Genomic DNA, 13,780 nt, shown 5'->3' with positions numbered 1-13,780 from the left:
GTTGATGGTTTTTCCCTTCTCAAGATAATCGATAAAAATTATTCCATGCGCATCCCAAAAAACAGAGGCCATTACTTTGTCAGCGGACTTTTGAGTCTTTCCACGCTTCGTAGACGTAGAGTTTCCGCATATCCAAATATTGATGTATGATTTGACCAACACGTTCCTTTGATATCTTTAAGACCTCTGCTATCTCGATCAACTTCATTTTACGGTCATTCAAAATCATTTTGTGGATTTTTTTTATGTTTTCGTCGGTAACCACCTCTTTCGGGCGTCCACTGCGTTCACCGTCCTCCGTGCTCATTTCACCACGCTTGAATTTTGCATACCAATCAATTATTGTTGATTTCCCTGGGGCAGTGTCCGGAAACTCATTATCAAGCCAAGTTTTTGCTTCCACCGTATTTTTTCCCTTCAGAAAACAGTAAATTCCTTTTTTCACAATAACAAAAGTTGCTTCACAAAAGACGCTCTATCTCACAAACTAATTGACTTACGGACGTCAAATTTTGACACGAATCATTTGAAGGTTGGTATAAAAATAATATTCATTTAATACTAGCGACGCCATCTATGTGTCCGACCGGGGACTTATCAGCCAACCTGTTAAATATACCTGGATGAACATTCAGAGTTGTCAGTCCAATTAATATCGAGCTCGGATGGACATTATTGGACGCCCCTTCGATGTCTAGAAACTCCACGATTGTGTATTCTTTGACAGATAGTGAGCTTTCAATAAAGCTGACCAGTTCATGCAATGCGGTCTCAGTAGACCTGCCCTTCGAGTATGCATGCTGTCGTTTCGAGAGCAAACTTGAATCCACGCTAGTTCTAAGAGTGTAGAAGAGGGGATTTTAAAGCGAAAATGTGAAGTAAAAAAAAGATATCGATATCTGAAAATCGGTATTTTCAAAAAAAGCAAAAATTTTGACGGAAGAGCGTAGTTTTCGAGATACCGACCCTTGAAAAATGGCGATAGGTGTGAGACTTTCTACTATGGACAGGGTCCAAAGTGGGCTAACGGGAACCCAAAGTGGATCGGTGGCAGGCCTTCGGCCATGGTTTGAGACTTTTTCCTATGGACAGAGTCCAAAGTGGGCTAACGCGAACCCAGGACCTCTCCGGGTTCATGTTATTCTAAAAATATTACGTTTAGGATGATTATGTGCGATGGATACTAAATCAAATATATATGATTATTGAAATTTTAGGGTCCCGTAACTCCGAAAATAGGTCTTTCCGAAAAATGTGGTATATATTACATTTTTTGTTTAGAATCGAAAAGTCAAAAATTGGACCAATAATATCACTTGTACTAAAGTAGATTTAAGCCACAAATATATATGACTACGCATATATTTTTATCAAATTTTGTCAATACTTGAATGGAATTATTTTAAAGCATTGATTGTGTCAATTTATTCTTTAAGAAACAGATTAAAATATATGTTTTATGCGCGAGTCAGGAGACTACTCATTAAAAAATGTTTGCATTATCTTTAAGTCAATTATCTTTATCTTTAATCATCAAGCTGATGTAAAATATTGAAGAAGTTTCTTTCGGTAGGTGTTGTAGGATAGATCAAAATGCTTCAACGTATTCGGCAGACTATTATACAGTCTACCAATTCTCACATGAAATGATTTATTCATGTATTGACTGGCAGTTGGAATAATCAATTGATTGCGACGAGAGCGTCCAAAAGCAAACAAGTTGACAAGAAAAAGAGGAGTTTGTGTCTTAAAAATCTTGTAAAATAACAACAGCGATCTTAAATCAACAAAGTCTGAGAAGGAACATCCTAAGAAGCGTCGAACATAGTCCGAGACATGATCGAACCGTCCAAGCGAATATAGATAACGTACTACTCTATTCACTGCTAATTTCACCTTTCTCAAGTTCTCCCCCGTTGTACCGCTATAAACCTCAATACAATAGAGTAAGTGGGGCATAACTAATGCATGTATCAACTTCTCCCTCACCGAGTAAGGTAACATTAAATCCGAGTTATACAATTGACGCAATTTCATGTTGATTAGCCTAACTATGTTATCAATATGATGCTCAAAACAAAGCTTGTCATCAACAGTGACCCCAAGACACTTAATACTACGGACGGACTCAATGAGTACACCATTATAATTCAAATGAAGGTCCCGGCAGGAGTTCGCAGGAAAAAATAGGGCTTTCGTTTTTGTAGCGTTTATAGAAAAATGATTAGAATTCATCCAATCGAATAGGGATTTCATGACAAAGTCCATTTTAGCCTGAAGGACATCAATATGTTGCACTTCTCCTGTGAAAAGCAGTTGGATATCATCCGCGTAAGAAAAAGGCAAACAAAAATCATCTATTTCATTGAATAAATCATCTATAAACAGTATAAACAAAAGTGGTCCTAGGACAGATCCTTGGGGTACACCACTTCGGACGGACAAAATTTGTGAACATTTGTCATTTAATTGAACAAATTGACTCCTTCCAGTCAAGTAGGACAATAATAATTTACATGCCACAGTGCTAAAACCATATATAGAATGCAATTTGTGAATCAGCAGACAGTGATCTACTTTATCAAATGCCTTTTCCAAATCCAAAGACAACAGTGAAGACACTTGACTACTCGAAATATTTAGCCTAATGGCTTCAGTCAACCCTAGTAGCCCCATTGATGTGCTTCTGCGACAGCGGAAGCCACACTGATAATCGCTGAGTAAATTCCGCTGTTCTAAATGTGCATTGAGCTGTACCTTCAAGACATATTCCGTAATCTTCGACAAAATTGGTAAAAGCGATATGGGTCTGTAACTGTCCGAGCGTACATTATCTGATTTCTTTCTTATAGGGTTAATTTTGGCTGTTTTCCAACCAGCTGGAAAAGTCGAAGTCATTATAATGGTATTAACCAAATGAAGCAGCATACCACAGATATGTGGAAAAATTATTTTAAAAAATTTTAAAGGAAGACCATGATTGCCAGGGGCATTCGACTTGATAGAAGAAAAGGCAGTAATCAACTCGTCATGTGAGATGCAACTAAAGGAAAATCCTCCTTCACTTTCAGCACTACCAAAAATGTGATCAGTTTCTCCTACCGTATTAAGCTGTTTCTGCAAAAATGTAGAATTCAGTTCATCAACATCGACCGTATCACAATCGCGCTTATCCTCACCAATCAACCCGTTTTCCCGTATTATCCCCCAAAGCGTTTTCGGACCCTCACAACGGCTAAACATTTCAGTGTGGCACTTCTTCTTCTCCCTCCTTTTTGAGGACTTAGCCCTATTTCTTGCCCTACAATAAGCCCTCCAGTTCTCCTGGTCACGGTTTGCCAAAAAGGCCCTATAGGCCAGGTCAGACAATGATTGACTGTAGCGTACACTAGGGGATTTAAGCCAATTATCTCGACTCCTCACAAATAAATCTCTTCTCCTTTTAGGAAAAGCAGAATGAATAAAATTTATGCCCTGCATTAAAATATTCAATTGGATGTCAACATCAGATGTCAAAAGAATAGGGGAAAAGTCAGTTGACATAATATGAGAATGTAATACATTCTCGTCGTAATTCTCATAATCATAATATTCGCAATAACTATTGAGTTGTGGTACTGTAAAGTCATAGGACATGAATATGAATGCATGTCTCGATATATCGGGACAAAAAAATTGATTGTTGAGACGCAAGCGAGACGGCGAAGATACTAAAAAATAATCCAATAGTGAAGAAGAGTGATGAAAAACATCAACGTGTGTAGGTGGTATGTTCTTGTGCATTACCGTCAGTCCCAATCTGGTGCATGCCCTCCTAACATTATATGACTTTGCCAAATCAAATAAATTATTATTGAAGTCACCCATTATTATGACATGGGAATAACGTACAAGTAACTCCAAAACTTCTGCCTCGAATGATTCAAAGTCCCCATGGGACAAGTAGGCAACCCCGATTAACATTTTATCGCGTGCAATAGTTACCTCCACAAATAAACATTCAGCAACATCATAGTTCTGGACAATATGCACCACTTTTGAATTCAACTCGCCGGACACAAACAAAGCCACACCCCCTCCCCTTCGAACAGGCCGATCATTCCTGTAAACGGTATATCCTGATATGTCTACGTTAACATTGTGAGGCTTAAGCCATGTTGCACTGACACCTACTATACTCAAAAGACTTCCTTCTATAATATTTTTTATTTCAGCCAGCTTGGATGATGATGGATGAATGTTAAAGCTTTGTGCATTAAAATGACCAATATTTAAATTATCTTGAAATGTAGTTAAATGGGATCGTAGGAATGAGCTGTCATGTGCAATACTAGATATATTATTGAGATCCATAAAATGAGAGAAAATGATATTACTATCTCTAGGAAAATAATTAAAATAGAAAAAAAATATAAACAGTTAGCATAGAATCGTTTGACTATCTGTAATATAATTAAGTAAAAGTAGCAGTACTACTCAAAATGGTGTTTCTTTGGCGGCTATTGCTTTGTGCTATCATACTGTTACGTTTTTATATTTAGGCGTTTTTAATTACCTGACAATTAAAACACAGTTCTTTTAAATAATGTCAATCTACAATTTATTTACTATGACTTCACACTTTACAATTCGTTCACACTGAAGTTATTCGTTTGACGCTTTAATTAAGACTGACTCGTTAGCAGCATGCGAGCGCTTTTATATATGACGGTGTGGCAATACGAGAACATTCTGGTAGCACTACAATATTCTGGCAACGCCAGAACATTCTTAGACAATGCTAGAAGGATCTACGATCATTAAGTTATTCGTCTGGTGGCTGCCAAACACATACACACTCACATAGATATATGCTCGCATTACTACAACAACAATGACAATAGACAATGAGATGAAATGAGAATGCAGAATAACAAAGCAAAGGGGTTGCTATTCTATGAGAGAGTAAGAACTAACATTTCGGTAAGCAAACAAAAGAACATAAAAGAAATTCAGGAAAATACTAGAAAATGAATAGATGATTCCAACAAGTGATAGCGAAATTTTATCGTTACAATTTGAAATTTTAAATTAACGGAAACTAATTTAAATAAACTTATGTCTATAATTATCAAATTCGTAACACTGCCTCCCGCCCCGAACAGGCACAGAACCTGTTCCGTAAGGAGCCAATCGTTCCAGATGTACAACTTTCATCTTTGATCTAGGGCTGTCGTCCTTCTGAATCCGGTATACAACATCATTAATCTTCTTGATGAATTTGTATGGGCCTTCCCACTGTGTTTGCAGTTTAGGACACAATCCTTTCTTTCGTTGCGGGTTAAATAGCAGAACCAATTCTTCTTCTTGGAAGCCCTCAGTATTTACAGCACGATCGTATCTCGCCTTCATTCTGTTGCTGACCATTTTTATTTTGTTGCGCACTGCTTCGTGAACTTCACCGAAAGTGTTTGGGATGTCGTTTCTGCTTTCTTCCATGGCGAGCTCATTAGGTTTAGCGCCGAATATCAGATCTCCAGGCAACTTCAACTCAGTTCCGAATAGAACATTGGCCGGTGTTCGAGAGGTGGAATCATGAATGGCAGATCTATACGACAGCAAAAACTTTGGTATATGCTCGTCCCAGTCCCTCTGGCCGTTGTGCACCACTTTTCGAAGATGTTCCTCTAGGGTGCGATTAAACCTTTCTACCATGCCATCGGATTGTGGATCTAATGGCGTAGTCCTCGTTTTTTTGATACCAAGGGATTCACACATCTCTTTGAATATGGCCGATTCAAAATTTCTTCCCTGGTCTGAGTGAATCTCGGACGGCACACCGTAGCGACATATCCAGTTTTTGTTGACCACATCCACAATCGTTTTTGCCTCTTGGTTTGGAATTGCATACACCTCCGGCCATTTGCTGAAGTAATCCATGACCACAAGGACATAACGATTTCCAGAATCACTTACTGGGAAAGGGCCTGCCACGTCCATTGCTATTCTTTCAAACGGGGCTCCTGGTCTATATTCTTGCATAGGACCTCGACTTTTCCTTGTTGGACCTTTCGCCTTCATGCACTTCTCGCAATTGGCTACCCATTCAGCAATTGATTTCTGGCATCCAACCCAGTAGAATCGTTGCTTCACTTTCTCGGCGGTTTTGGTTATTCCCAGATGACCTCCACTGGGACCATTATGGAACTCCGCCAAAACGTCTCTTATTTTGGAATCTGGAACGATGATCAAATTTCGGCTGCTCTTGCCATCTTCGCTTTCCCATTTACGTTGCAGGGATCCATTGACTAGAACTAAACTATCCCATTGAACCCAGTATGATTTCATAAGTGGACTTTCGGCTGCTATGTCTTTCTTACTGGGCTTCTTGTTCTCTTCCTTTGCCGAAATAATTTTGTTCAAAATGGGATCTTTACGCTGTTCTGTTGGCCAGTCCACTCCAGATTCGATGTGTAACAGCCGAATATCAACAATCTCCTCCTTATGTTCAGCTTTCGAGCAGTGCTTGCATTCTATACTGCAAGGTCGACGTGACAAAGCGTCAGCGTTACCGTGTTTTCCACCTTTTCTGTGCTCGATACTGAAATCTTTGGAGCCTCTCGATCCAACGTGCCAGTTGAGCTTCCGGATTCTTGAATTGGAGCAACCATCGTAGAGCTGAGTGATCAGTCCTGAGCAAGAAGTGTTGTCCATACAAATATTTATGATAATGTTTTACACCCTCTATGACGGCTAGCAGCTCTCGTCGCGTTACACAGTAGTTCTTTTCGGGCTTGGACAACGTTCGGCTGAAATATCCGATGACCTTCTCCTTGCCGTCTATCTGTTGGGATAGCACACCTCCAATACCATGCGCGCTAGCATCTGTATCCAAAACAAATTTTTCGCCCGGAATAGGATACGCTAGAACAGGAGCTGAACATAAAAGTTCTTTTAAATGTTGGAATGAATCCTCCTGTTCGTCGCTCCACTGGAACTTCTGACCTTTTTGCGTCAATTTATGGAGACTTGCGGCGATGCTGGCGAAGTTTGGGACGAATCGTCGGTAATATGTACATAACCCAAGGAAACTTCTTAATTCGTGGAGATTTCGGGGTCGTGGCCAATCTCTGACAGCTTGGATTTGGTCTTCATCGGTGGATATGCCCTCTGCAGTCACATGATGACCCAGGTATTTAACTTCCCGCTGGAAAAGGGAGCATTTCTTTGCGTTAAGGCGTAGACCAGCGGCTGACAATTGCTGGATAACGTCTTTCAAGTTCTTAAGGTGCTCGTCAAATGTTTTGCCCATCACTATGATGTCGTCCAAGTATATCAAGCACGACTTCCAGTGCAACCCCTTCAGTACCCGTTCCATCAATCTTTCGAAGGTAGCCGGAGCGTTGCAGAGCCCGAACGGCATTACATTGAATTGCCAGAGACCGCCATTAACGCCAAAAGCCGTCTTTTCCTTGTCTTTCTCGGCGATCTCTACTTGCCAATATCCACTCTGCAAATCAAGCGTAGAAAACCATGTTGTTCCGGCTAGTGTGTCCAACGTGTCATTAATGCGTGGAAGCGGATAACTGTCCTTTTTGGTGACATCATTCAGTTTTCTGTAGTCCACGCAGAATCGGGTACTTCCATCTTTCTTTTTGACCAGCACAACTGGGGAACACCAAGGACTTGATGATGGCTCGATCACTCCACTCTCCGCCATTTCCTTTATGAGCTTTTGAACTTCGCCTCTTTTTGCCAGGGGAACACTTCGTGGTGCCTGTTTTATGGGCCTTTCTTCTGCGGTTTTAATTTCATGTTTCACTACAGATGTTCTTCCTTGATTTCCCTTTTCAGAAGCAAAAGCAGAGGCGTTTTTCCACAACAATTGCTTGGCCTTATTTCTCTCTGACGGCGATAGATGACGTGTCCAAGCCTCGAAATACCCTTCTAGGTGTTTTCTCACTGCTCCATGTGTCTTTGATGAGTTGCCTTCCAAATTGACTATTGCCTCGGCTGGTGTACATTTTCCAATATCAGAAAATTTTACAATTTGCTCATGATTGTCAGACAAGTTCAAGACACGAACTGGTATTAGTCTCTCTTCGTTCGTTGTTACCAGGGCATTTGCTATCAAGATGTTGTTGCTTTTGTTTTCTGCTGGTTCAACAACCCACAATTGGCCGACTTCACAATCTCTATTCATAGAAACCCATATAATTGCTTCGGCATTCGGTGGTATAGACTCTGACTGGCTCGTTGTCAAACGTCGTCTCGTCGTATCCCACGTTTACCGTTATTTCGGCATCGCACCATGTCATTACACGACGCTTCATATCCAGATTGAGGCCAAAAGCAATCATGAAATCCGCTCCAATTATAACTTCGTCTACTATATCGGCCACAACGAAATCATAAGTAACGGATTTGTTAGCAATAGTTAATTTTACGGCGACCTTTCCATATACGGTTGCGGGTTCCCCTGTAGCCGTGCGTAGCTTGACTCCAATCAGTGGTGTAACTTTTCCTTTTACTAAATCAGATCTAATGATAGACTTTGATGCACCAGTATCCAACGTCAAAGTACGCTTGTCGCCATTAATAACACCCGCAATAGTTAAATTGTTATTTTTCTGTTGAACTATTGCTATGGAGATGGTGGGGCCATCGTCTGTGGGAGCCAGCTCTTGCCCCGCTGAACTTGCTCGATTTAGTTTAAAGGTGACTCACTTGACTGTGGGGTCACCTTCTTATGGCTAATGTTTAATGGAGATGGTGATGTGGACCTTGACCGTTTGCGTCGTGCTTTGCATTCTCGATCTAGATGTCCCGGCTTATCACAGTTATAGCATTTGATCCGAGATTTATTTGCCTCTTGCTTCATTTCTTGCATTGCCTGCTTCATGGCCTCTTTCATCGACTCAATAACGGACTTTGGTTCGTCACACTCTGTCTCTACTTTACGTACCTTGTGAATTTGAGGCCGCGCTAGCAATCTTGCAGTCTCCTGTGCAAGTGCGAATGTTACTGTTTCAGCGAATGTAGCCTTTTGTGAAGCATATGTTGCACATTTTATATCTGGGTCTCGAATTCCATTGACGAAGGTCTCAATCTTGATGCGGTCCACAAGAGGATGACTCTCACCTGGGTATGTCAAAAGCACTAGCCGCTCAACTTCTGTTGCGAAATCTTGTAGGGTTTCGTTCGATTTCTGGATTCTTCCTCTCAATTCCATTCTGAAGATGTCCTGCTTATGCTCTCCGCCATACTTGCGTTGGAGTGCCGCTATTACTTCATTATAGTTATTTCTAGAAGCAGCGGGAATGCTTTGTATCACATCAGCAGCATTGCCCTTTAATGCCAATAGAAGTTCAATTGCTTTATCATCGTCATTCCACAAATTTCTACAAGCAACCATTTCGAATTGGAATTTGAAGACATCAAATGACGTTGAGCCATCGAAAACAGGAGTTTTGATTTTTGAGCCCTCGATGACGCGCACTGGACCACCTTTAATTTCCAGCTCTGACATTTTTTTCTCGATGTGCAGAAACTTCTCATCATGAACCATAATTTTCTCATCCACAGAAAGAACTTTCTTATCCAATTCCACAATTTGATTTTCTATATGGTCCACACGTTTTTCCATGCCTTCAGAAATTTGTTGTAGTTTTTCATTGAGAATTCTAGAATTTTCGTCCATCTTTTTTGAATTTTCGTCGAATTTTTCTTCCAATTTTCTAGAATTCTCATCCATGATGTTTCTAGAATTTTCGTCGAATTTTTCTTCCATTTTTCTAGAATTTGCTTCCATCATTTTGCTCAAAACATTGAGCATTGATGTGTAATCCACAACACTCGAAGCCACAGATGGAGTTTCTACACTGCTTGTATTGACGAGTATTGATTCATCAATGTCTTCCTTATAATCAAACTCATGCGTCGCAATGTCCATATTACGCCGTTCAAACTCTTCCAGTAGACGCTTTTGAAGCTGGGCCTTATTGCCTGTTGTCAGCAGCTCCAGTTTGCTCAATTCCTTTTTTAAGTCTTCCACACGAAGCTCATTAAACTTCATTGTAAATTTTTTTCCCGTTATTTCACTTCCGACACCAATTGTTACGTTTTTATATTTAGGCGTTTTTAATTACCCGACAATTAAAACACAGTTCTTTTAAATAACGTCAATCTACAATTTATTTACTATGACTTCACACTTTACAATTCGTTCACACTGAAGTTATTCGTTTGACGCTTTAATTAAGACTGACTCGTTAGCAGCATGCGAGCGCTTTTATATATGACGGTGTGGCAATACGAGAACATTCTGGTAGCACTACAATATTCTGGCAACGCCAGAACATTCTTAGACAATGCTAGAAGGATCTACGATCATTAAGTTATTCGTCTGGTGGCTGCCAAACACATACACACTCACATAGATATATGCTCGCATTACTACAACAACAATGACAATAGACAATGAGATGAAATGAGAATGCAGAATAACAAAGCAAAGGGGTTGCTATTCTATGAGAGAGTAAGAACTAACATTTCGGTAAGCAAACAAAAGAACATAAAAGAAATTCAGGAAAATACTAGAAAATGAATAGATGATTCCAACAAGTGATAGCGAAATTTTATCGTTACAATTTGAAATTTTAAATTAACGGAAACTAATTTAAATAAACTTATGTCTATAATTATCAAATTCGTAACAATACGAAGCAGGTCTGTGCATTGCTGCATATCCATCGATTGCGTCGTGTGATTAGGTAAATTTACTATAACCGTAGGGTTGTCACCATTCTATAATTTTTAAGATAAAATTTTCCTTTGCCTCTTTAATTTTCGGCATAAGTATAAAAGTTTGGAAGCTGACTGATGCAGATGGTCGTTAAGATAGACCCTGCTGGCAATATCCCCACCATCAATGTCACGAAGCAACAGCTTATCACCATTATAATAATTTGCCATTATGCAATCTCGAGTAAATACAGAATTAAATTTCACTAAAACGGACTTGCCTTGTGCCATATAACAGCAATGTTGTATGTCTGATGGATTGAGATCGATTTTACAAAGTGAAGCAACTTTTACTACTGTCTTTCGCAAGTCTGGGAGACCGTCTGGCAAACCGTTTATGATTATGTCAGCACGGTTTAGTCTCCGCTGTTGAATATCGTTATGAGTTCGCAATTCACTCATGGCATTATTATGCGCTACTTCTAGTTGTTTTGTAAAAGAAAATGCAGTTTGCAAGGTCTTCCTTCAACTTCTTATTCTCGGTATCAAATTGGGTTTTCATAATATTCGTAGAATTCCTCATATCCTTGACTTGCCTTTGTAATTCATTTTTTAAAGTTTGAAACCGTTGTTCTACGGAGGATGTAAATGTTTCAAAACGAATGTTGAGGTCATCAGAGTTGGTGCTGTTGAGATCAATATTTTCCGCACATTCAGATGCATCAATAGATTCAGTAAAATTGATGTCATCCATTGTTTGAGAAGAAGTTTGGTCAGCATCAGCTTCCATAATTTTTATTTTCTTTCGTATACAACTGGGACATTTGTATAAAAATCGCTTCATTTTGTATAGGAATGCGTGTTGCTCCTTCGTGATATTAACACACGAGATATGGTAATAGTCATCGCAAATACAGCAGCCAACAGAATGTTGGTTAGCAACGCTCTTGTTGCATTTCGGGCATTTATATATTTTTGCATTTGACGGCATCTTAAAAAATACAACGTTCGGTAATTGAGCATGTACAGCTCTGGATCTAAAGCAAAACAAATATCTTTGTTGATTGGATTTGTTTTATTTCCAATGGATTGGTAAAGTCCCAATAATTTCTAATTTTCTTCCAGCGTTCTAATAGGAATATGTGCAAACATGCATACATAAGCAAGAGACAACTTCCAATAAGACTCAGTATTTTCGAAGCTGCCCCCAAGTTAAGTGTGTTGATAAATGGCGGCAAATAAATAAATCGTATCTTCTTCTTATTCACAATTTCTCAACAGAGGAGAAGCAAAGTTTATTTGTTGATTTTCTTGATGATTCTTAGTTGTCACAGAAAAACTTCAATAATCAGGTGACACTTATTATCTGGAGATTGAATCGATTGGTAATTGACGATTCACTACAAACTTTTTACCACGAAATTTTAATTATTTTCCGAGAGCTCAATATTTTTTTTAGTTGCTCATTTCAGTGTTGCCAGCTTTGTTCAATGGGACAATGATTCGTTTGGCCACAATGGCCACTGGAGGCATCCTGTCCAGAATTTTATAAAGAATTTTATTTTTCTCCTAAACTGACCGGCGGATCTAAAAAATTCTATCAAATATCGATAGAGCTCTTCAAGCTTTTTTATATGGGGTATGGGTCATAGTGGGACAATGGTTCATTTGGCCACAATGGCCACTGGAGGCATCCTGTCCACAATTTTATAAAGAATTTTATTTTTCTCCAAAACTGATCGACGGATCAACAAAATTCATTTTAATATCGATAGAGCTCTTCAAGCTCTTTCATATGGGGTATGGGTCATAGTGGGACAATTGTCCATTTGGCCACAATGGCCACTGGAGGCATCCTCTCCAGAATTTTATAAAGAATTTTATTTTTCTCCAAAACTGACCGGCGGATCTAAAAAATCTCTCAAATATCGATAGAGCTCTTCAAGCTCTTTCATATGGTGTATGGGTCATTTTGGGACAATTGTCCATGCGGCCACAATGGTCACGTGAGTCCCATCCTCTCAAAAAATTGTGCCGAAAAACTAAATTTTCTGCAAAATTTTGAGACATATGTGTGAATGTAGCTGTGAGTGATAATGCCACAAGTGGGTGGTTTAATTTTAGATAAAGTAAATTGGTCAGGAAGACCATCTAATATTTTTCCTGGTGATCAAAATATAAATCTATCATTGGTTAGGGCAGAAAAGACCTCTGTTAACTCGTTACAGTGCTCTGTTATCTCCTTTATGAAGCTCTGTTAACTAATTAACAGAGCTCTGCAAAAAATGGTTTGTATCTGTGCTAACTAAATTCGGAATTTATCTTCACGCACATAATTTATTTTCACGCACATTAACAAAGTTAACTACTCGACTTTGTGAGATTTATGACAAGGTGGTCTAAAAAATTCTCTGATCATTTTATTACGAAACATTTATAATTTTGTTTTTGTTGGACAAACGGCGATATGTCAAAATCTTTAAGCTAAATGAAAATCTTGTAAAAAGAAATTCATAATCTCCTGCTAACTGCCTACATTGAGCAGCCGAAGAAAAACGTAAAATACAATCTTTTGAACATTATACATGGTAAACATACTTGGGTTTTCGTTCTAACCCCCCTTTTCATGAAACTCCGTTAGTGCTACGTTAGCTAACGAAATCATAAACCGTACTATGGACATATCTGTCATGTTGCCTATATATCCCATATTTCAGTTAGGAACTTCACTGCTGAAAAATTTTCAGGTAAAGTTGACCGGAGAGAAGATATTTTCAATTTACTTTCTGTTAACTTGCAGTTAAAGCCTAACGAAGCTACATGAAAATGGTCGTAAGTAGAATATATCTGAAGGTACCAACTAGACCGACAAAAAACTTATTGTCAATTCAATATTTCCAAACTGACTATTACACAAAATAATTCAAAATAATCAAGTGTACATTTTCAGTGTAAACTAGTGTTATTATTTAGTACTTACCTTTAGGTGGATACTAAGTTCGAGTTTATTCATTATAGGGCGGTACTATATTCGCTTTTCGCGACGAACTTCCGCGAC

The 13,780-nt window shown here is 39.0% G+C and overlaps 1 protein-coding gene across 1 annotated transcript; it reads right to left on the bottom strand.

Annotated features, from left to right (window-relative positions):
- Nucleotides 1-1,533: 1,533 nt before the first annotated feature.
- LOC142242814 (uncharacterized) lies at nt 1,534-10,953 on the bottom strand. Its single transcript, XM_075314344.1, has 2 exons — nt 10,859-10,953; nt 1,534-4,381 (listed from the first exon to the last, which is right to left on the bottom strand). Exons 1-2 carry the CDS (start codon nt 10,951-10,953, stop codon nt 1,534-1,536), a joined length of 2,943 nt encoding a protein of 980 aa, XP_075170459.1.
- Nucleotides 10,954-13,780: the final 2,827 nt, after the last annotated feature.

Source organism: Haematobia irritans, unplaced genomic scaffold (genome assembly GCF_050003625.1).
Source record: "Haematobia irritans isolate KBUSLIRL unplaced genomic scaffold, ASM5000362v1 scaffold_70, whole genome shotgun sequence".
NCBI lineage: Eukaryota > Metazoa > Arthropoda > Insecta > Diptera > Muscidae > Haematobia > Haematobia irritans.
The sequence above is the reverse complement of the archived record's forward strand: the minus strand, read 5'-3'. Positions and strand labels throughout refer to the sequence as shown.